General features: G+C 39.2%; 1 protein-coding gene across 3 annotated transcripts in view; it reads right to left on the bottom strand.

Moving 5' to 3' along the window:
• Positions 1-14,345: 14,345 nt before the first annotated feature.
• Positions 14,346-22,868, bottom strand: part of COL14A1 (collagen type XIV alpha 1 chain) — a 245,527-nt gene continuing 237,004 nt past the window's right edge. For 2 of the 3 annotated variants that reach the window (XM_005563997.5, XM_005563998.5), the window contains exons 46-48: positions 19,136-19,213; positions 16,897-17,052; positions 14,346-15,232 (exon numbers count right to left, since the gene is read on the bottom strand). In XM_005563997.5, coding sequence (XP_005564054.2) covers positions 15,153-15,232; positions 16,897-17,052; positions 19,136-19,213 — 314 coding nt within the window. In that variant the 3' untranslated portion in view covers positions 14,346-15,152. Of the gene's footprint in view, positions 16,051-16,896; positions 17,053-19,135; positions 19,214-22,868 lie in introns of all 3 variants that reach the window. The other variant, XM_005563999.5, reaches the window with a different exon arrangement.

Raw genomic sequence — 22,868 nt, 5'->3', positions numbered from 1 at the left:
ACAATTTTGTAAACATATGGAAGCAACCTAAATGCCCATAGAACAATGAGTGGATAAAGAAAATGTGTGTGTGTATATATATGTATACTGTGTATATATATGTATACACACACACACACATATATATACACACACACACACTACATTTTATATGATGGAATACTACTTAGCTATAAAAAGGAACAAAATAATGTCTTTTGCAGCAACTTGGATGGAGCTGGAGGCCATTATTCTAAGTGAAGTAACTCAGGAATGGAAAACCAAATGCTATATGTTCTCACTTACAGTTGGGAGCTAAGCTATGAGTACGCAAAAGCATACAGAGTGGATAATAGACTTTGGCAACTCAGAAGGGTGAAGGTGGGAGGGGAGTGAGGGATTTAAAAAACTGTATTATACACAGCATACATCTCTCGGTTGACAGGTGCACTAAAATCTCAGAATTGACCACTATATAATTCATCTATGTAACCAAAAACCACTTATACCCCAAAAGCTATTGAAATAAAAGAAATATTTAAAAACAGAAGAACTAAAAAATAAAATTTTAAAAATTAATTCTTCCAATTCATGAACACAGGGTATCTTTTCATTTATTTGTGTCATCTTTCACTTCCTGAGTTAAATTCACCCTATTTTTTACACTATTGTAAATGAATTGTTTTTTTAAATTTTCTTTTTCAGATAGGGCATTGTTAGTTTATAGAAACACTAGTGGTTTTTATATGTTGATTTTGTATCCTGCAACTTTGTTGAATTTAATTGTCAGTTCTTACAGTGTTTTGATGAAGTCTTTAGGAATTTCTATACATAAGATTATGAAATACATGATGAAACAGAGAGAGTTTCACTTCTTTCTTTTTCTATTTGGATCTCTTTTCTTTCGCTTGCCTAATTGCTGTGGCTGGGAAGCACAGTACTGTGTTGAACAGAAGTGATGAGAATGGGCATCATTGCCTTGTCCATGATCTTAGCGGAAACGCCTTCCGACATGGAAGACATTATTCTAAGTGAAATAAGCCAGGCACAGAAAGGTGAATAATTGAATAATGTGTGACCTCACTTACATATAGAAGTTTAAAAAGTCAAACTCATAGAAGTAGACAATGAAGTGGTGGTTACTAGAGGCTGGTCAGGAGGCAAGAGTGGATAGGGAAAGAAGAGACATTGGTTAAAAGGTACAGTTTCAATTAGATAGAATAAGTTTTCATGGTCTATTGCACAGCATGATGACTATAGTTAATGCATACTTCAAAACAGCTAACAGAGGATTTTGAATGTTCTCACCAGAAAGAAATGATAAATATTTGAAGTGTTGGATATGCAAATTAGCCCTATTTGATCATTCCACAAAGTATACATTTGTTGAAACACTGCATTGTACCCAAAAAAATATACACAATCATTATTTGCCAGTTAAAAATAAAGTAAAAACTATGATCTTTCTTCCACAAAGGTAGAAATTCCCCCATAGCTCACATGGGGCTACTCTTTATAGTTCAAAGCCACAATCATTCACTATAAATACCTGCACTAAGCAAATTTCATATCCCGTCAAAATTGTGTCCTACATTTACTATAGTATTCCTTTATTTATTAGGAATTTGTGATGTTTAGAATTGTGGTACCTTTATAAGACTACAAGTTTTGATGTTTCTGCCCCAATTTCCCATAGCCCTGTTATTTTTGGAACTCAAAATTCCATTACGCAGGCATTATTTTTAGAAATGCATATATCGCATTACAAGACAAACAACTGTACTCACTGTAATTATTGGTTCAGCACATCCTTCTGCTGGTCTGACTCCTCTTCCAGAGTCCTAACGGGTCACATTTCCCCAACCCCAGCAACAGAGCCATATGGGAGATACTATACTAATAAGTCTGGTGCAATCCCTTTGTCATGACTGGATTGGAGTAGGGAACGCCTCACTGTAATGCCTCCTGAGTGGGCATAGTGACACTGTTGGCAGATTCTGTTCTTATCTCCAGGCATAGAATGTCTCAGGGGTTCCATTAGGACCTAGCAGGTGGGCCAAGATAAAGCTGGGTTTTAAACTAGGTCTCTACAATCATCCTTTGCCCAGGTTTCCATCATTTCCTTATCCTAAGCCTTACTCTTAATTAGCAAGATAACGACCAAGAACTATAACAGGTGAGATTTATACGTGTCTCCTGATTTAGGCAAACTGGGCCATGTGCCAGCCCAGATGCTGGGTTAGCAGTAATGAAATAATGCTGCTGTCTTTAAAACTGATTGAAGAGCAAAGTTTCAGTTTACTTGTAAGGTTTAACGTGGATAAAGGAGGCTTTAAAAATATTCATGTAAATTGCAGTTTTTACCTGATTTCTACTACAGTTCCTCTCCTTAATCGCCAATTCCCTCCAAGCCTGATCTAGACTCTGTCACTATGCATATGGCTCATCTTTTTTCTGTGCTGCCATTGACTGATTTGTTTTCCTATCTTCTCTTGGAAAAGAGGGTTAGTACCACATTCAGCCAAGAAAAACATTAAATGTCCTGGCCTCTCCTGGCTAAAAATTTCCCCGTGGAACAGGTAGCAAGGTTTGAGTCTACAAAGCCTAGAAGCCCCAGGAGAGATTCTACTGCCAATCTCTACAGTGTGGAGTTTGAATTGGATAGAACTCTATTTAAAAAGGTCTGATCTTTCCAAGACAGACATTAAGGCTCCATTTCAACTGAAATATAAAGTCTTGCAGAGAAATGGTATTTCTCCCACTCTGTCCAAAATTCTAAAATAACAGTTGAGTAGTTTTGCAGCATCACTACTACTCGGGGCTTCACCTTGGAAGAATGTGAATCTGAGATTGGCTACCAATATAACAGAGAGTCAACTCCACCTGAAAGCCAACTTTTACTAGACTAGCTGCCCAGGAGGATAGGATATATTTTCCACATGAAGATGGCATCAACAGGACCTCTGAAAGAGACACACATTTCTATTAGTGTCATTTGGTTCATGAGAAACTCCTTGATTTCAAACAAATCTTGACTTCAAAACTCCACATTCACTTTTCAATTCCAAAGTTAATACCTATTAAAATCTTCTAACACTGGCTACTAGAAGACCATTCTGTTTGTGGTTGGACACCTGTGCTTTATAGATGCTCTAGCTCATCAGCCAAAATCATTTAGAATCAATACTTTGAAATTATGACGCCATTTGGCATCTTCTTTGGCAATCACAAAACTAAAAAAGACTGGTTATTTAGAGGAAATTCTGACTGTGAAGCATCTTTTACTTTTTGGCGAATTCACATTGTCCAAAGAAAATATTTGTATGACTTGTGAGAAGAGTATTAACAGTTATTTTACTACTAGTGCACTGTTAGCAGCATGATGTATATGCAGAGCCAGTAAATCATGGAGAAATATAAATATGTGTATTCTTCAGAAAATTTGATCCAGAGTCTAAACCTTGGGAGCAGTGATTAAGCAGCCAACTCTTCAGTCTATATAAACAAGGGATCAACTGCTATCATATATTTCATTCATTTAGCTAATATTTATGTCCCAGATGCTTGATATATAAATATTTTATATATATATATATATGAATAAAACAAATTTTTCTGCTGTCATGGAGGTACACTCTAGTGAAGGGAGGTGGATAACAAACATAATCTGTAAGTTATATTAAATATAGGTTATATACAAGTTATATTAGTAAATGTTAAGTGTGAGATTTCTCAGCTATTATTACCACAGTAATTCTCCATAACACCACCCCAAAATAATATATATATATATTTTGCTTGTGTGTGACAGATGGCTAAAAATCAGTTGATTTCTATAGCTGGCCTCAACTGGGCTTGCCTCCAAAATGCAGATTGGGTCCAGGTCTAGTCCACATGTCCCTGGCTATCCCTGGGCCATTGGCTGCCTGAGGCAAGTTCTCAGGGTGAAAGGCAGAAACACAAGAAAGTAAGCCTAACTGTGCAAGCATATTTTAGCCCTCTGCTTGTGTTGTGTGCATTAACATTCTACAGGCCAAGGTAAGTCAAAGTCAAGAGTTGGGAGGCATTTATGTAGCATGGAAGAGGCTGCCAGTATTTATACAGTGGCCTACAGTTCAATATATTATCTGGATCCCGGTACCTCTCTAATTTCACCTACAATTCTCTGTCTGCCCCTTTTTTGCCATACTAATCTTTGCTGTTCCTGGAACAGCCTTGGTATCCTCCCATTATGGGGCCCATGCTCTTCCCATTTCTTCTGCCTAGACTGTTCTTTGATATACGGTCATGTGCCACATGATGACATATTGGTCACAGACAGACCCCCTGTAAGATAGTCGTCCTGGCCAGGCGCGGTGGCTCACGCCTGTAATCCCAGCACCTTGGGAGGCCGAGGCGGGTGGATCACGAGGTCGGGAGATCGAGATCATCTTGGCTAACACAGTGAAACCCCGTCTCTACTAAAAATACAAAAAATTAGCCAGGCGTGGTGGCGGGCACCTGTAGTCCCAGCTACTCAGGAGGCTGAGGCAGGAGAACAGGGTGAACCCGGGAGTCGGAGCTTTCAGTGAGCCGAGATAGTGCCACTGCACTCCAGCCTGGGCAACAGAGGGTGACTCTGTCTCAACTAAAAAAAAAAAAAATTTTTTTAAAAGATGGTCGTCCTATAATATTATAATACCCCATCTTTACGGTACCTTTTCTACATTTAGACGTGTTTAGATGCCATTGTGTTACAATTGCCTGCGATATTCAGTACAGTGAGAGGGTTGTAGCCTAGGACCAATAGGCTATACCATAGCCTAGATGTGTAGTAGGTTAGACCGCCTAGGTTTGTTCAAGTACACTGTATGTTTATGCAATGACAAAATTGCCAAACAGTGCATACATATCTCAGAATGTATCCCCATCATGAAGGGATGCATGACTGTATAGACTCATGGCTTACTTCCTCATCTCTTTCAAGTCTTTGCTTGAATCCTACCCGGACCACCTCATTTAAAACTAGAGCCCTCGCCTTCTCACCCTCAACTCCCCCAATCCTCTTACCTTTATTTGTCCATAACACCTACATCTTTCCTATACAGTATACCATTTACTTACTTATTAGGTTTATTGTTTATTTTCTGTCATTCCCACTAGAGTACAAGCTCAAGCTTGTGTTTCAAGAGCCCAAAGCATTCCAGGAATATATAGCTACTGCTCCATAAATGCATTCCCATAGTTCAAATGTACATGACAAACCGGGCAATTGCAGTAAGCTCCTAGTGGGTCTTTTTAACTTTAATTTCTACTGTGTTGTTACAGATCCCTTCTGCTTACTATGATATCACCCAGAGCCATGGCGGACAGTTGTGAGAGTGCAGCAGACTCACCGGCACTGGCAGGTTCTCATGTCTCATGCATATGCAAGGAGCTTCTGTGTTCTGTCTCATGATACTCATGCCAAGACAGCCCCTGAGATTGAAAGTTAACACCCTGAGAAACAAGGCTCCACCACAAGGATTCAGGAATCAGTGATGGAAGGCTTCAATCTTCCACTCTCAAGGGGACAGTTCTAAGAAGCATCTTCTCACTTCTCAGAGGTCAAGGTAGAACTGAATCCCCACTGCCTACAGCTGCTGCTGATAATGCACCTTCAGATTGGCTTTTCCTTGTTCCCTGTCTCATTTGTGCTGCTTCCTCACTGTTATTTCCTTTAGTCACTTTTCAAATAAACTGTCTTCCCTGAAATCCTTGTTTCATGTCCTAATTTCAGAAGAACCAAACTGAGCCAGACTCTAGTTGATGCACATGTTGAAGCTGGGCAGATATTTCTAACATAAAGGTCTCCTCATGTCACTCTCAAACCAAAATACTTAGGGATTCCCATCACCTGGTCTGAAATCCACATACCTTAGCAGACCTACAAGACTCTGTAAGATTTTTCTAGTCTCACCTTTCCATCCTCATCTCTATCCACTCCTATTTTTGGACTTTACATTTCAGTCTCTCTTAAACACTGGTGATTCCCAAACAGTTATACTCTCAGTCTCCATGCCTTTTTTTTTTTTTTTAATACTTAGAACAACTTCCTTTAGCTCCCCTCCATCCAGTCTACTTCTACCATGTCTCATACATCTCAGTTCTTCCAAGCATCCTTAGGTATTTCTTCTCTCTTATTATCTCTATTCATTGTGCATAAGCCCATTATAACTATTTCCTTATTGTGTTATAATTGCTAGTCCCTCCATCACCAGTTGAGCTTATTGAGAGCAGAGACTATGTCTTGTTGTTGTTGCTGTTGTTGTTGTTGTTGCATACACCCAGCACAGTGCCTGGCTCATGGAAACATCTACAAGAGTGCTTGGCACATAGTAGATCCATAGGAAATGTTTGTTGCATGAGTGAGGGCAGCTTTTTTAGTTACAGTCATGCTAGCTAATATAACCCACACACACTTCTGGGTTGTTACATAATAAAAGTTTATTCCTTGTTCATGTAACAATACAATGCAGGTGTTCCTGATCAGTCACTGGCCTTCCACAAAGTCATTCAGGGACCCAAACACCTTCCATCCTATGGCTGTACCCTCCTATAAGACCCTGGAGTCCTCAGCATTCAGGTGGCAAGTGGGAAGCAGCAGGCAGAGAAGACATCCACACTGCCTAACCTCCGTGAGTCAGAAGTCACAGAGTTCATTGGTAAGAACATGTCATGTAATCATACTGAGGGACTCTGAGAAATGAGAATCTAATTTGTACCAAGAAAAAGAGAAAATAAATTTGGTTGTAGCTAGCCAGTCTCTGAAACAGCAGGCAATAAAAAATTATCTGTGAACCAGATAGAATTGCCTCTTTGCTAATACCAGATTTAGGGAGATGAGAACTCCAGACTTTAATGAGTTAAAGAAATAATGTATCAACAACTACAAACCAATATAGGTTCCTAACCTATAATAAAATAAAGTAATAAAGCAGGTGACTGCTTCCAAACACATCTGATTTTGCTGTACTCAGTTCTTGCTTTGATAGGCATAAACTTTTTAAATGAGTGTTAAGTTTCAGAAATGGTATACAAGCCACAGTCTTTCTAGTCACCAGAAATGTCTTTGTTCACTATCTAAATATGAAAACAGAAACCATCAACCTCGATATGGTTTGGCTGTGTCCCCACCCAAATCTCATCTTGAATTGTAGCTCCCGTAATTCCCACGTCATGGGAGGAACCTGGTGGGAGGTAATTGAATCATAGGGGAGGGCCTTTCCCAGGCTGTTCTCATGATAGTGAATAAGTCTCATGAGATCTGATGGTTTTGTAAAGGGGAGTTCCCCTGCACACGCTCTCTTGCCTGCCGCCATGTATGATGTGCTTTGCTTCTCCTTTGCCTTCTGATATGATTGTGAGGCCTCTCCAGCTATGTGGACTGTGAGTCTATTAAACTTTTTTCCTTTATAAATTACCCAGTCTCGGGTATGTCTTTATTAGCAATGTAAGAACAGACTAATACAACCCTATTTCCACGCTGCCAACCTCCTGGATGGATGGGCTGCTGAGTTAATGGTAACTTTTATTCCTCCTCATTATTGAAAGCTATCTGCAGCCATGCAAGTATAGCTCCAATTCCTTCAGAAAGCACCCATAGATATAGACAATGGGTAGCTATCTAGGGAGTAGAAAAGTAAACTGCCCCAAAATTGAAAAATGCAAACAAATGTTACTGTTACCTGAAGAGTCGGGTTTTGAATTGTATCCATCTTTTTACGCATTTCTGTTACTCACGGCCTCTAGAGTTGTGGCTCTCTGCTGGTTTGATAAAACAGTCACCCTTGAAAGTGAATCCAGAGATGAAGCTTGTTGGCAACTGTCCAAGAATAACAAGCAAGCAGTCAGTGACAAGGGAGATTTAGTTAGCAGGAATTCTATGTGTGGTGTCCAAATCTGATAACTAGAATGTCTGTGAAAAGAACTTTATTTGTGGAGTCCAGTCCCTTCAGCTTCCACATTTTCCAGTTCAAAGGTGTAACAGAAACAGATATATGGGGAAAAAAAAACACAGGTAAAGTGAAAATATGTCAATTTTTGAAAAGTCAAATTCTCTCCAACACATCTCTTTAGTAATTAAACACATTCAAACAATACTAGTTTCTCATCGTGAAAGTGGAGCTGGTTAACAATTTTGTGACATAATTGTTAGGGTATAACCAGGACACAGTTTTATCAGGATTCACTGAATTGAGGCCAGATGACAGGACACTGAAAAATGGAGATAAATGTCTTCAGTAATTTTACCTCTCTATTTTATCTTATTCAGTTACTTTTACTTTGTTACCATACAGAATTTTAGATCTTAAAATACATATTTTTACTGCTCTAGATTTCATTATAAAACTAACTTTAAGTTCGGTTAATAAAGTTAAATTTTATTACATTAGTTATGAATTTTTAAAAATCAATAAGATAAAATGAAATTAAACAAGGAAACAAACAACAAAATGTAGTTTTCATGCCAGCATATACTTTTTGTTACATAGTAAGATAGAGAAAAATTAAACCATGAGTAGCATTTATGCATTTATAAATGCTATCTAAACAAGAGAATCATTCCAACACTCCTGATAATGAATTTACTCTATTGCCTGTTATTCTGCTTTCAAAATTATCATTGCCTACCATCTTTCTAACTGTCAGTGACTCATTTTTATTCACTCATTCCAGATCATTAATAATTATGATGATACTTAAAGGGCAACAGATTATTTGTAAAGCAGAATTTTATTCTAAAATCTTTTATGATTTTCTAGTAAAATCTTAAGCTTCTGAGGGCACATACTTGTTGCAAAATATTTTTCAAACAATGTAAAACTTTTAAGCATTAACATTTAAGTAAAATTTACTTAATTTTTGTTGATAATAGAGTTATTCTAAAGAGTATAGACATAACTAGGACTTTGTGGCAAAGGAGTTTTCTAAACTCTGAATATGTTTAGCACAAATGAACACTTTCCATTAATGTTTCTGATGCCACATCAAATTAGAGTGAAAAGTTGTGATGTTTTTTAAACCAAATAGTTTGGTTCATACCTTGGAAACCTCCATTCTGCATTTGAACAGCCCCTTTTGTTGGGGACAGGCCCAAGGGGATTAATCCTTGTCCTGCTGTCACAGCTTAATTAGACATCTAAAATCACTCCTTTCTGTTTCATCCTTCTTAAGTTCCTATCTGCTACAAATAATGTACTTACTCAGAAAAAAAAAAAAAAAGAATCAAAGCCAACATGTCATTCTCAAATCATTCCCTCTCCCCTGCTCAAATTTCTCTCTCCCTTAATGGACTTACCATTCAACCAATCTTCCAAACTTGAAATCATGAAGCCGTTCTTTCCTTCCTCATGTCACTACCCCAGATCCCATCAGTCATCAAGTTCTGCCCAGAATGCTTCCTCAATAGTCCTCAAAGCTTGTGCTTCCTATTCTTTGTCCACTGCAGTGCTGTGGTCCAGGCTGTCACCATCGGAACGACCACAGCAGGCAGCACAGTACATATGCGGGAAGTTGCATGAAATTTGGGAACAAACCAATGGTTAGAATCCCTGCTTTGCCTCTTCTGTGTTTGTATGTGACCTTGGATGTGTTATTTACCTTCCGTGTTTCAGCATTTGCAAAAAAGGAAAGAAAAAAAGGTAATACCTCCCTTAATTTGTAAAAATCAACTTCCTATAAAGCGCCCAGAACAGAAACTAACATAGAGGAGGTCTTTGTTAAACGTCTTTTTCTTTCCTCAATCTTTTCCCACCCCAGTGTATCTTGTACATTCTATAAAAATTGTACCCCAAAATAATAACTCTAATCAGGTCACTCATCTGCTCAAGATATTCATTGCCCCTGTTCCCTCAGATAAAAATCTCAACATGGGATAGAAGACCTTTCACAATCTGCTCCAAGTCATCTTTCCTGCTTCAACTTAGAGCAGAAAATTAGGGAGCTCCTATGTCACTCTATTCATCTCTTCCTTTCCAGCACCCCAACACATGGCTGAACTCATGGCAGATCCTAGTTAAAAGTTTGATGGATGAACACATGCATGCATGGAGAGATGGATGAATACATGAATACATGAATGAATAAATTTATCAGAAGACACGATTTACATACTTCCCTTACATTATGGAACATTTACTAGATCTGAATTTGAAAGCTATAGAAGCTTATCATTCACTTCCAGGCTTTATTCCTGTCTCCCAAATTTTCTGCCTTATAACGAGAGAAAAGTTTTCCTGCTCTAAGCAGAGTATGTGATTTGGCCCAGAATACAGATGAAACTGTGCTAGGATGAGATGCTTCTTAATAGAATTCTACAAACATTTATTGGGCAGCTGTCAAGGGTCAAGCATGCTCTGATCAGTCTGAGACCCCTTAAAGAATGCACATCGTAAGGGAGAAGAGAGGTTAAAGAGTTAGCTGGTAAAGGGGGCTGCAGTGTCATAGTTGTCAAGATGGTCGTGGTGGAGTTTAGTAAAGGCTCGGCACAGAAAGCGGAGCCTCAGGTGAGTCTTGGAAATTTAGTACAAGTTTAAGCAGGTCATTGAAAGTAGGGTGGGGCAGAGAAGAGGGACTTTCCATGTGGAAGAAAAAGCATGTCGAAGATATAGAAACAAGAGAGAACAGGCACAATGAGTTCATTATGGCTCTAGTTTAGAAAGTGTTTTGTTAAGATACCTATTTAAATATACTTCCTCAAAATTAAAATACAAATTACGAAGTTGGAGAATTTGTTGACACAAAAATGAAAAAAAGGATAACAGAAAGCAAGAAATTCCCCCAGATAAGCCCATTCATTTTCCCTACCCCTACCCCATAGTCTGTAGCCTTTAAATACACTCTACATGCTGATGACTCCTAAATTTATCTCTAGCACTGATTTTTCTCCCAAGCTCCAACTTGCCTGTTAGACACCTCATGCTCAGTTTATCTTGTAAAGTGAAGTCTTAAGCCTCATTGCCCCAAATCTGTAATTCCCAACAGGATAAATATTATCTCAATCCACCCAGTTGCTTGTGCCAGAAACGTGAGTTATCCTGTTTTCCTTTCCTTGCCTACATTTCCAGTTGATTAATAAGCCCCGTTATTTCCATTATCTTAGGTCAGTTCTCCATTATCTACTACTGGTTCACTACAATGGCGTAACTAATGTTTTCTCATCTGCTATTATCCCCTCCAACTCATTCTCCACCATGCAACCAGAATGCTCTCAAAATAGTGTTTTAATAGCTGTGGCTTACGGATCACCGAGGTGCTTGGTTGAAAAATAAGAAAATGCACCTATCTAGTTCTCAACTCAGACAACTGACACAGAATCCGTGGGCATTCTTCAGAGTTCAGGGCTCTGCACTTTAATGAGCCCTACCTCTACCCCCTTTTTGCTGTTAAAATTGAAGCATCCCCAATATGTAAGGCAGAGAAATCTAGAGGTTAGGAGTGGATGTCTTGAGCCAGAGCTTCTGTGAATTCTAACTATGTGTCTTTGGGCAAGTAACTTAACTTTTGGTGCTTTCGTCTCTTTACTGGGAAAATCAAGATGATAGTGGACTAGCTCTTGGGTTGTTGGGAGGTTCAAATGAGTTAAAACATAAGTGGTAGATTTTATTGTTTCTTGCCAATATTTCTGGTTCTCTTCTGTCTCCTAGCACTTGGGAAGGCTGTATTTCTCCGCCCCATTGAATGTGGTCATGTGATTTACTTAGGCCAAAGATCCATGAGTGAAAATAATGTGTGTCACTTCTGAAGGAAGCGTGGGGCAATGAGTCTCCAAGTTCTCTCTCCTCTTGCCTTGGTGATGACTGGAGTGCATGTTGACATGGAAGTGTCCGAGGCAGAAGCAGTGTGGAACACTGAGCCCAGATGTGGCAGAGTGCTGCCCTGCTCTCTTGGGTGAGCAAGAAGGAAGTGTGTATTGTGCTAAGCTCCTGAGATGTTAGGGATTATTACCACTGTATAGCCTAGCCCAACCTAACTGATACAACTTTAAAGCTCCTGGGATAGGCTTGGCCTATAGTAACTGCACAGTGACAACTTCAGAACACAAACACAGCAGTGTGATTCCATGAAACAGCAATTTTCCCTTTCCTGACTTAAAACAGACACTTGATGGTGTCATTCCTCTGTTTGCAGCTCCTCAGTTGCTTCTAATGAAATTTATTAATAAAATAAAATGCACATCACTAACTTCACACATACAGTCCCCCTTGCTTTGCTCTTCAGCCTTATTTTGTTCACTCTTCCACTCACTCTCCTGCCAACCGGCCTGCTTATAATTCCCTGAACATGGATGGCACCTACCTTGCTGACAAAGGGCCTTTGTACTTGACAAACCCTGGGATTGAATTCATCTCCCACACCTTTTCTTATCTTCATGTCTCTACTTAAACGTCAGCCCCTCAGAGAGGGGCCCCTCCCACCCAAATGGAAGCAGATGTTTATTCCTCCATTGTTATTCCTGTCTTAGGACCTTATCTGTCCTTCATATTCATCATGATTGGTAATTAATTCGTCTATGGCCATACCACCCTGAACGCACCTGATGTTGTCTAACACTTAATTTCGCTTGTGTGTTCACATGTTTCCTGTCTTTTTCCAGCAACAGAAAGGATGCCCCATGAGGGCAGAGCCCACATCTCTTTTGTTGATGGTTTTATCCCCAGAACGAAAACACTGCCTGGTTCACAGTAATATTTCATATGGAAAGATGGGGTGGGGCAGAAGAGGTTAAAAAAAAAATTGTTCTAGAATTAAATTGGGGTCTTTTGGAATATAAAATACTACCCTAAAATGACTATTGCCAAAAGAAATAGAGAGTTTGTAACAAATGTGATGAGAATTCTGAAGAGTAATGTATTTTTTATGAAATGATGCTTTATTACTTTTAGAAAACGGTATAAACTTATCAACTATAAATTAAGATATAAGTATATTTCTGCCAAAGTAAGTCAAGAAAAATGCATTTCAGAATCAGTTTTTATTACAGGCAATGTATTGTAAACTCGAACATCCAGAATCTGAGTTACACTTTTTATTTTTAACATTTTACTAAATAAAAATCTGATATACTGCATCCAAGTGATGACACATTCCAAATTAATGTAACTTTCTTACAGCTTAAATAAACAAATTTAGATCACCAAGTGAAATCAAAGCCAAGTGTATTTGCATAACTCAAGAATGATGTGAATGGATTAGAATCTCTGGTAGTGTATACTTTACCATTTATAAGCAAACTTTGACAGTCTTCTGAGTGACATGGTATTAAACTTTGTTTCCAAGGGCCAAATACTAAAATATATAGAATATCCTACTCTATACTCACTATTAAATGTCATGGACTAGGAAATCTGAGACACAGAATAAGAAGCAACTGATCACACACCCCAATCATTTAAGTTGGAAGAGTTCTCTTAGGTGACTCTGGGTCAGGCCGTCTTGAAGGGCCTTAGACAAGTTTTCCTTCCCATAAATCCTGCTTTCTCAGGCAGAATCATATACCATAACTGAAAGGAAATGGCTGCTGGTTATCTACTCATTGTCTTCTTTCATTCCCTGCAAAGACACCAAAAAAACTGATTTGCTTAGACCCGCCCCCCGCCCCCACCCCACCCCATCAAAGGTACACAAGTAGATTGAATCCTTCAGATGAAGTCTTCTTTCATCCCCAAAGATCAGGAGATTATGAGAAGGAGAGAAAGTCAGAGAACCTGGTGATCAGACAGACGCCATTCTTCGTGTTAGCCTTTTCCTGATCCAGAAAGAATCCAGCTTTTAGTTGTAAATGATCCCATCCCCGCTTTTTAAAGTTAGCTGTTACTAGAGAGATGTTACAGAGGAGAAGGAGCACATATTAAATTTATGGTTCTCTTTTGTTTCTATTTCAACTAGCACATAATAGAACTCAAATCTTTCTCAAATACCTAGATTTTTCCTTTGTGAGCAAAAGACAAAGTACCGTTTAAGGGTTAGAGTCTATTCAATTCAACCTCATTTCCACTCTGCATTCTAGGGGTTTTTAGGCTTTCCTCAATATCAGAAGATAGGTGGGCTCCTCAGTCAACTATTGGTAAACACTTATTTAGCAGAGGTCATGCATTTGCAGGCTCTTTACTGCCTGGTAGATTATAAATGAATATTAAAATGTTGCTAATCTCTTAGTTCCAAGTCAACTGCTTCTTCTGTTTTCTACTGCACTCAGAATGAATGAATGAACGAATGAGTAAACGAATGAGAGTTTGAATGCTTACCTAAAGGAAGACAACTGTTGTCTTTCTGGAGGACACTCCGTTGAGACTACAAAAGCTTAAGGTGATACTTAGAAATGCAAAAAAAAGAATCCACATACATTGTTTCAAAGTTTTATTTGCTTACAAAAGAAAATGGAAGTAGGTTCTCGAAAACTTATCTGCATGTACAAAGTAATCCCTGTAGATAAGGAGAGGCAACCCCTGGAACACACTGCTGGATAAATTGTTCATTAAAATTATATCTCTTTGCATCAGAGTTGGTGGAAAGTCATTATTTCATGAGTTAAAACCACTGAAAAACTAAATCTATTTTTTAAATTACCAAATTCAGAAAGATTATATCCAAATGCTGATTTTTGGATACCCATGAAACCAGTTACCAACTGATCTCAAAGTTGGACATATCAATTAAGCAAGAGGTAGTTTGTCCAATTATGTCCCTTTTTTTCTTATCAGCAAGGTTATTCCTATAGCAAGTAGGAGTAAGTGACATATTCTTTGAACCTCTTTGAATTCTTTCCTTGCTGCGGGCATATTATTTCCCTCAAACACAATCATATCTGTTCATTTCAGGACTTGAGAGAGAAGATTTCAGAGTTCAATTTATTTTTCCCAATTCCTCTTTGAGCTCTCTTCTCTGGAAAAACAAATTATCTGACATGCCATGAAAACACCAAAGGGAAATCATTTCTACCATGTCATAGCTTAAGGGAAATTTTTAAAAATATATATATTTTTTGTTAATAATAACAATAATATTAACATTATCCAAGGAGGAGATTTAGGCTGCTGAAACGAGCCCCGCCCCCGCCCCCCAAAGGAGCATACAAACCACATAACAACATTTTCTCAAACAAGATGCCTTAAGAGTTCTTGCAGTTGGTCTTTCAATTTCTTCTGAGGCTATCAGACTCCGGGGCCCCACAGTTCCATGGCTTCCAGCTCGTCTTGGACAGGGGTGAACTCTGGCTGATCTGGATGGGGAGCTAAAGAGGAAAAGTGGGGGTGGGGACTTGCTGCACCCAGGAATCAGAAATTGATATTCTCCCCTCACCTGGGTCCTTAGAGACACAGATATATCCTGCTGGGTAAAAAGCAGTGGGTATCTTCATCCACCACGCCCCTTGTACCTCCCCCATAAGATTTCAGACAGTTAGTAAACAGACGAAGGGAAAGATACATTACAGAAATTGTTAGAAAATTAGAATCATAGCCAACTATTTAAATATTACATGTTTTATTTACAGAAGAAACCCTGAAAACTCAGCAAAATTATAAAAGAAATAGAAATTTAAAAAAACGATCTCATGTTAGAAGTCCATCACCAGAGGAGAGCAGGGAGGGGAGGTGATCAGGGGAGGAAGGGAGAGTAGGGTGGTCAAGCAGAAAGATGCCCATCCATCCTGTGTGGGGAGAGGAAGGAGGAGGAAGCACAGTTAAGTAACTTTATTACGGAGCTGTCACACAGGGGAGTCTGGGATAAATTCTTGGCACACGATCATATACCTCTATCCAGGCTGACATGGAGCAGTCAGTGTCTATTAAAATAGACATATATGATTTGGTTAAGTTCCAATGTTATCACTCCATCATGTTTGGAGCAGAGTGAGCAAGAGATTTGAAAGCGTGAAGGCAGGGATGAAGAAGAGGCAGGGAAGCAGGGTGGCCATTGTTAGGGGCAGGGGCTTGGTGGTGGTGGTGGTCGACAGGACAGTTCTGTTTCCATAGCCAAATGCCCGGGGCCAATGTAACCAGAGTAGAGGATTTCCATTTCAGTGCTGGTAATCATTGTAGGGGATCAGATCTTAATAAGGGATAGGAGTATTTGAGAGAACAGGGAGGGAAAAGATGAACAGAGAAAAACACATCAGCAAAACTTTGTTGACCAATTCCTCTGATAAATAAGGTTAAATTTCTACTGAAGCAGAAAATTTTAAATCCATTAACTAGTAAGTTCATGGCCCCACAGCAGTCCCTCAGCCTCTCTCTTGATGCTTCCAACAGCGACGATGTCAGGAAAGGGGCCATTGCACAGCACACCAGCATGCACACTGCAGATGTTTTAGGAAGGATATTCTTTTAGTCCAGTAGTTAGTGATAAGGCAAGGACAGGATGACTTTTGTTTCCTCTCACAACTATCCTTGGTCACCTAAAATATGGTGCTTAAATGCACCTAAAGGCAAGTGGTACGCAAGAGATCATTGAAAATAATCTAAGGACCCTCTTAATTATAGATGTTCTAAGTTTGACATTTCCCCAAACCAAGAGTAAAATTTTATGAGACATCTTGGCCACATCACAGCTGTCACATAAGAATGAAGACTCTGAAAGAATGTTCGGCCATGTCCTCTAAATGTGCTAAACATGAAGTCAGAGGTCAACTCTATGTAGGTCATCATTTGGAAGTGAGGAAGACTTAGATGTGCTGTTATTTTGAATTTGCTCTTAAGGTTTTTAAGGGAGTAGCCTCTATAGCAATTTGCACTTTACAGAAAATGTCTGGGATAATTTAAGGAAGTGAGGCATTCAAGTCCTGCTTCTCATTCATAACCAATTTAACTTTTTTCATAGCACTATCTTCCCATTTTGGTAGTAAGCATAGTGAAACATTGATCAAAGCCCAAAAGAGGGGCTTTTTGTGACACTTACCTCTCACACCATAGGCAGAACATGATGAGGGGTCACAATATCCAGGCTGGCCAGAAGGACCTTGTGGTCCAGGAACCCCCAGATGACCTGGGGGGCCTCTTGGTCCAGGAGAGCCAGGGGGCCCAGGGCTGCCAGGCCGACTCTCTCCTGAAGGTCCTAAGAAGTACCCACAGACAAAAACAGTTGGTCTTTTGCCACAACAGGGTGAGTTTTGAGACAAGCAAGAAGTAAACTAACTCTTAGAAGAAGCAACTTTCAGGACAATTAGGACAACGTCTTTCTACTCATTGAGCTCTTTTTCTTAGACTGGATTCCCTAGGCAGAGGATCATAGTGTAATCACTTATCCTCCTGGAGGTCAATGCTCTTAATCAGCTCAGGAAACTAGGAAGCAAAATGTATTTTTTCTATTACCTCTTGGATATTAAAGGGAAAGAAACATTCCATTTTCAACCTTATTTTCTTTTTGGAGCTTTTGTTTCCCAATGCAGTTCCTTATGAACCCAATCTATGGGCGTGCACACACACAGATGCAAACATGAACACACTCAGAGCTCAACCTCATCATCTAGTTAGAATAGCCATGCAATTCAGTACCAGTTTATGGCCCCAGATAATTAAAGTTCAACCTCATCAACAGTTAGAATAGCTATGTAATTCAGTACCAGTTGATGGCCCTAGATAATTAAAGTAAATTTGTATGAGTGTGAAATTGTCCTGGAGGGGACCAATGACGAGTTTGAAATTCGACCCAATATACTAATCCAAAATTTCTTTAAGCTAGTTTACATTAATTGAGAATTCAGATTGAGTAAAAATAGGAGGATTAAAATTGTTGTGAATCGAAGAAATTTATCAGTATGAGAGTTTTTTGGCTTGTATGCTTGTTTGTTTTTAGGCCTGGGTTCCAACAGTGTTGAAAAGGCATTCTTCAACTATAATAGAATTTCTCAATTGGAACTGAAATGAAAAGTAGGAAGAAGTATCACCTTCTATTTGAATAGCGTGGTGGCTCTCATATATTCAGCTCCTCAATCAGCACTCACCAACCACCCATTCTGTATAATGCGTAATGTTATATCAGTTCCTCACATTGTCTCTAATAACAGAAATATTTACCCTCAAAATGAATCTATTGCATTAGGAACCTCCCTCAGAGAAAGTATTTTCCAAAATCCTTACTAGACTGGAAAGAAAAATCTGTAAAGCACTTTACTCAATGTGGCTAAGACTGACATTATAAATATATATTATAATAAGATTGCAAATTATAATAATTCTAATATAAAGTCTGATCATCTGGAGACCATTCTAAAATCACATAATACACAAAACTCAAAACTTCTACAGAACTCATTCAGTAAGATTACCATGGCAGGAAATACTAGTGCTCACCAAATAGCCTTGTATTTCTCTAGATGTTGTGTCTGCCTTGCAGTTCAGCTGGGGCTAGGTGATTAGTTCCAGACAATAAAATGTGAATGGAAGTGACATCTCATTCTGATGAGGAAGTTGAGACTGATGTGCCTTCTTTTTTTTTTTTTTTTTTTTTTGAGACAGGGTCTCCCTCTGTCACCCAGACTGGAGTGCAGTGGTGCCATCGTGGCTCACTGTAGCCTCAACCTCCAGAGCTCATGTGACCCTCTGCTTCAGCCTCTCAAGTAGCTGGGACTACAGGCACATGCCACTGCACCTGGTTAAATTTTTGTATTTTTTTGTGGAAATGGGGTTTCGTCACGTTGCCCAGGCTGGTCTCAAACTCTTGGCCTCAAGTGATCCTCTTGTCTCAGCTTCCCAAAATGCTGGGCTTACAGGAGGGAGCCACCACACCCAGCCCGATGTGCCTTCTTTATCTTTCTCTTGGAGGCTACATGATTCACTACAGAGGTCATGGGTTCTGAGATGGAAGAGAGCTACCTTACTCATATGAAACTTTGTGTGAGTGTGAAATAAAGCTTTATTGTATAAATCCACTAAGCATCTGGGATGTATTTGTTACTATAGCATAGTCTGTCCTACCCTAACTCACACAAACAATAAGATCCCAGAATATGCTCTAACTTTTTGGGCTTGTATATTGCGAGGATCATTATTAACAAAGAAGCCTCCCAATAAAACAAATACAAAATACAGCCATTTCAGTTACATACTAGGATGTAAGATGACCATTTCCTCCACTGCAGTGCCAAGTGAATATAAAAATGTATGTTTGCAGTTTCTTGTTAGGAAGGAAGATTTACCTGCTGGTCCCGGGGGGCCTCTTGGACCTTGGGTTCCAACGCCTGGATTTCCTTTTTCTCCCTTGACACCAGTTAGACCTGTTTAAAATAATTTTTTTTAAAAAATGTTTAAAGTTCTTTTTGAAAAAAAATCTTGGTAGTTCCATTTTTCTGGAGTTCAAAAGTGCTTCTCTGATGAAGACAATGAAGTGGGTTGGTTTGGGGTTATGAGTACCATGGGACTTTTAAATTAAATTCTGACACTGGTAGCGTATAAAGAATCACATGTTGAAGTCTGGTTCTGTATTTGAGCGTGTGGTCTGTATCTGCTACTCTGCCAGTCTCTCTTTCTCCTTCCTACTGAAGTCACACAGCCTGCCAAGAACTGGTCCTTGTCTTTGCACGCACCAGGCCACTGGACTTATGCAGCTGGCACTCTACAAGTAACACAATAGAAATCACAAGTGAACACGTCTAACATTTTCCTTTTGGTCCACCCTGTAATGTATCTGCAAAAGGCATGAATTATAATTAGGCAGCAACATTCTGAAGAGCGTGAGTTTCCATTAAAACTTGGAAGCTTCGGGAAAGCCTGTGTTTGATTTGGCTGATTCAGCCCCATAAAAATCTAAATCTATTCATGTTTCTTTTCCATGGAGTGGACCTCTTATAATTTACAGTGCTATTAACAAAGTATACATTTTCACAGGCAAACACAAAGAAACATATACTCTGACACCTCATTATCTAAACAGGTCCTATCACAAGATCACTTCAAAGGTGAGAGCACCTATATTGAGGCCCAAGGTAAGGTTGCATTAGACTGGGGTCTGGGTTACCCTGGCTTACATCACAGAAGATCTTTGCTGTCTGTATTTCATGTACAACAATGCTTTGAAATAGCAGCATGCAGAACAGCATCTCTGTTTAATTATACCTACTGAGAAATTATGCTGAATTGGCAAAGCCCAGGAGGGAACATCAATAAACGAAAAATGGCCAATTTGACAGGTAGCAGGCATGGAAAGGCTTTGCAATTTTTTAAAATTACAAATAACTATTTGTTTACTTTAAATATAATGCATATTCACTGTCAACAAATTAGAAGATGCAACAAGCAAGATGCTAGCACTTGAAAATAATCACTTTTAACATCTTACTTGATAACTTCCAGAAAGAAAAGCGTTGATGTATGATTTGTTCTGGAAATCATTGGTAAAGACGACTCTGGTGAGGAACTAACAGGTTTTGGTTTTTGGATTTTACACTGCACATACAATGGTTGCCCCTAACTTGCAGCTTTGGTATTTTTTGTGCTCCCAGTAATGATCTCTTGTAGTCAAGACATAGCCTGGCATCTCTTTTAAAAAGCTCTTCTTCTTTACTAGGAGTCATCCAGGTTGGTCTACTCATTGCTAGAATTCCCAAACACCCAATCCTATTGCATGTCACCTTGATGGTGCTATCTGAGCTTACAAAAGACCAGTACCTCCATGACAGCCCAGGGTACTAACCACCATGCCTGTGACTTTCTGTTTAGGGCCTGGTTCTTCTCTTAGGAGCCCATAAGGAAAACAACGATTTCTCAAAAGTAAAAATACCATCTCATCTGAGTTTTAAAAGCACACGGCTAACTCTGACTCATCAATATTTAATGTTCATTTGCTAATCAAGTTGTTCAGACAGAAAGCCACGCTGTAGAAGCCTCCTGGGTATTAGTTTGGTAGCTAATGAGAGTTTGTAGTTTTTAGCTGAGAGGTGCTACTTCACTTGTAAGTGCTTGTGCCCCAGTGTGCATCTGGGAATTTAGCCGAGAATCCTTCTTCTTCTGCTTGAACTGGAGTCACTTTGCCAACAGGGAACAAGTAATTTTGAAAGAACTAGAACATAATAAAATATACTGATGACTAACACCAGGCTGTTCCTGATTAAGAGCGTGGTGACTCAGTGGCCTCTCACGACCTCACGGTGCAGGATCATCTTTAACAGGATGGCTCCTAATGCTTAACTCTCCACAAGAAGACATAGATCAGGGAGAAGAGGACATCTGGGGAAGTATTCTTGGGACTAATCCCCTGATAATAGTTTCCTGACTTGTTTTTTGCTCACTCATAAAGAAAGTACGAGGTGGAGAAGATTGGGAATAGAAAATCTGGTTGTTTTAATTTTCTCATTATACAGAGAAAAATAAATGGAATCAGATATTATCTGTAACATATGTCGAGGTAAGAAGAGAGAAAGAGCCTCACAAAAACATTTTGAAAAAAAAAATTCCAGCCCTTGAAATGCTTTAGAAAAGGAAAAGGAAAATGCCTAAAGACACAATTATATATTAACAAGGAATTTTAGATTGTATTCTTTTTTTCTTTTTCCTTCTTTCTTTCTTTTTTGTTTTTTGTTTTTTTTTTTTTTGAGACAGAGTCTCACTCACTCTGTCACCCAGGCTGGAGTGCAGTGGTATAATCTCAGCTCACTGCAACCTCCGCCTCCTGGGTTCAGGCGATTCTCCTGCCTCAGCTTCCTGAGTGTCTAGGATTACAGGTGTGTGACACTATGCTTGGCTGATTTTTATATTTTTAGTAGAGACAAGGTTTCATCATTTTGGCCAGGCTGGTCTCGAACTCCCGACCTCAAGTGATCCGCCCACCTTAACCTTCCAAAGTGCTGGGATTACAGACGTGAGCCACCACGCCTGGCTGATTTTATTATTCTTCAAGGTATTATATTACAAACTACATTTAGGTGAATACATTAATATTTGTCCACATATCCACTTATGGTTCTCATACTGAAGGAACGTTCATGTCCATGACAACTGAACTTGGTTGTAGGCCATTTTTTGGAGTGAAGCAATCTTGTTAAAAATTAGTATTTAAGTACCTTAGATGAGGGTTGAGATCAAAGGCTAAGTGCAGAGACTTCAGGTCTCTAAAAATAGATCTGGATATATTTTTGATAAGCCTTGTAGGACCTAATTTAAAGGAGGGAAATCAAATGTCCTAAAACATCAGCCTGTGACTATCCATGAGATGCCTGAGGACAGTGGAGCCTGGGTATAAAGTCATTTTTCACAGAAAAAACCCAGTCATGGCCCATCATAGATCTCTTCTGCACAGACCCAACGTGGGGCCACTTGGTGCTGAGATGGGGTCACCAGTGCGACGTGCCAGTGTCCCTTCCACAAAACACTGAGACTCAGGAGACTCATGGGACTCCCAAATGCTAATTTCCTTCTTTTGAAATGCCCTTTACCTTGCCTGCCTCCATAACTTCTCCTCATTCTTTAAGACCCAACTCAAAACTTCTCTATAACCATAGTAGGCAGAACCATGACAGACTCAAGAGGGCAAGGAATATTTATCTTATTCCAAGGCTATATCCCCAATGTGTAAATATCCCCAGTGTATAAATATGATGTCTTCCACATAATATATAACTCACAAATATTTGTTGAGTGAAGTAACAGATGAAAGAATGAATGAGTGAAGGAATTCTTTGCTTTCTTAGTAACTGTGCTCCTTTGGTGCTGTATATGCCATTGCATGACCTATTCTCATGCCTACATGGCCCCAAAACTATAGGACTCTTGACTGCTGGAGCCGTGCCTCACTTATCTCTCCAGCGTCAGTCCATAGCCACTCTTAGGTGGCCCAACAAATACTGGAAGACTAAATGAATTGAATGCCTAGACCAATACTCAACTTCCCATTATTATTATTTTAAACTTTATTTTACTTTTAAATTCTCGACTACA

Source organism: Macaca fascicularis, chromosome 8 (genome assembly GCF_037993035.2).
Source record: "Macaca fascicularis isolate 582-1 chromosome 8, T2T-MFA8v1.1".
In the NCBI taxonomy this organism is placed as follows: Eukaryota; Metazoa; Chordata; class Mammalia; order Primates; family Cercopithecidae; genus Macaca; species Macaca fascicularis.
This window is presented reverse-complemented; position numbering and strand designations above follow the sequence as displayed.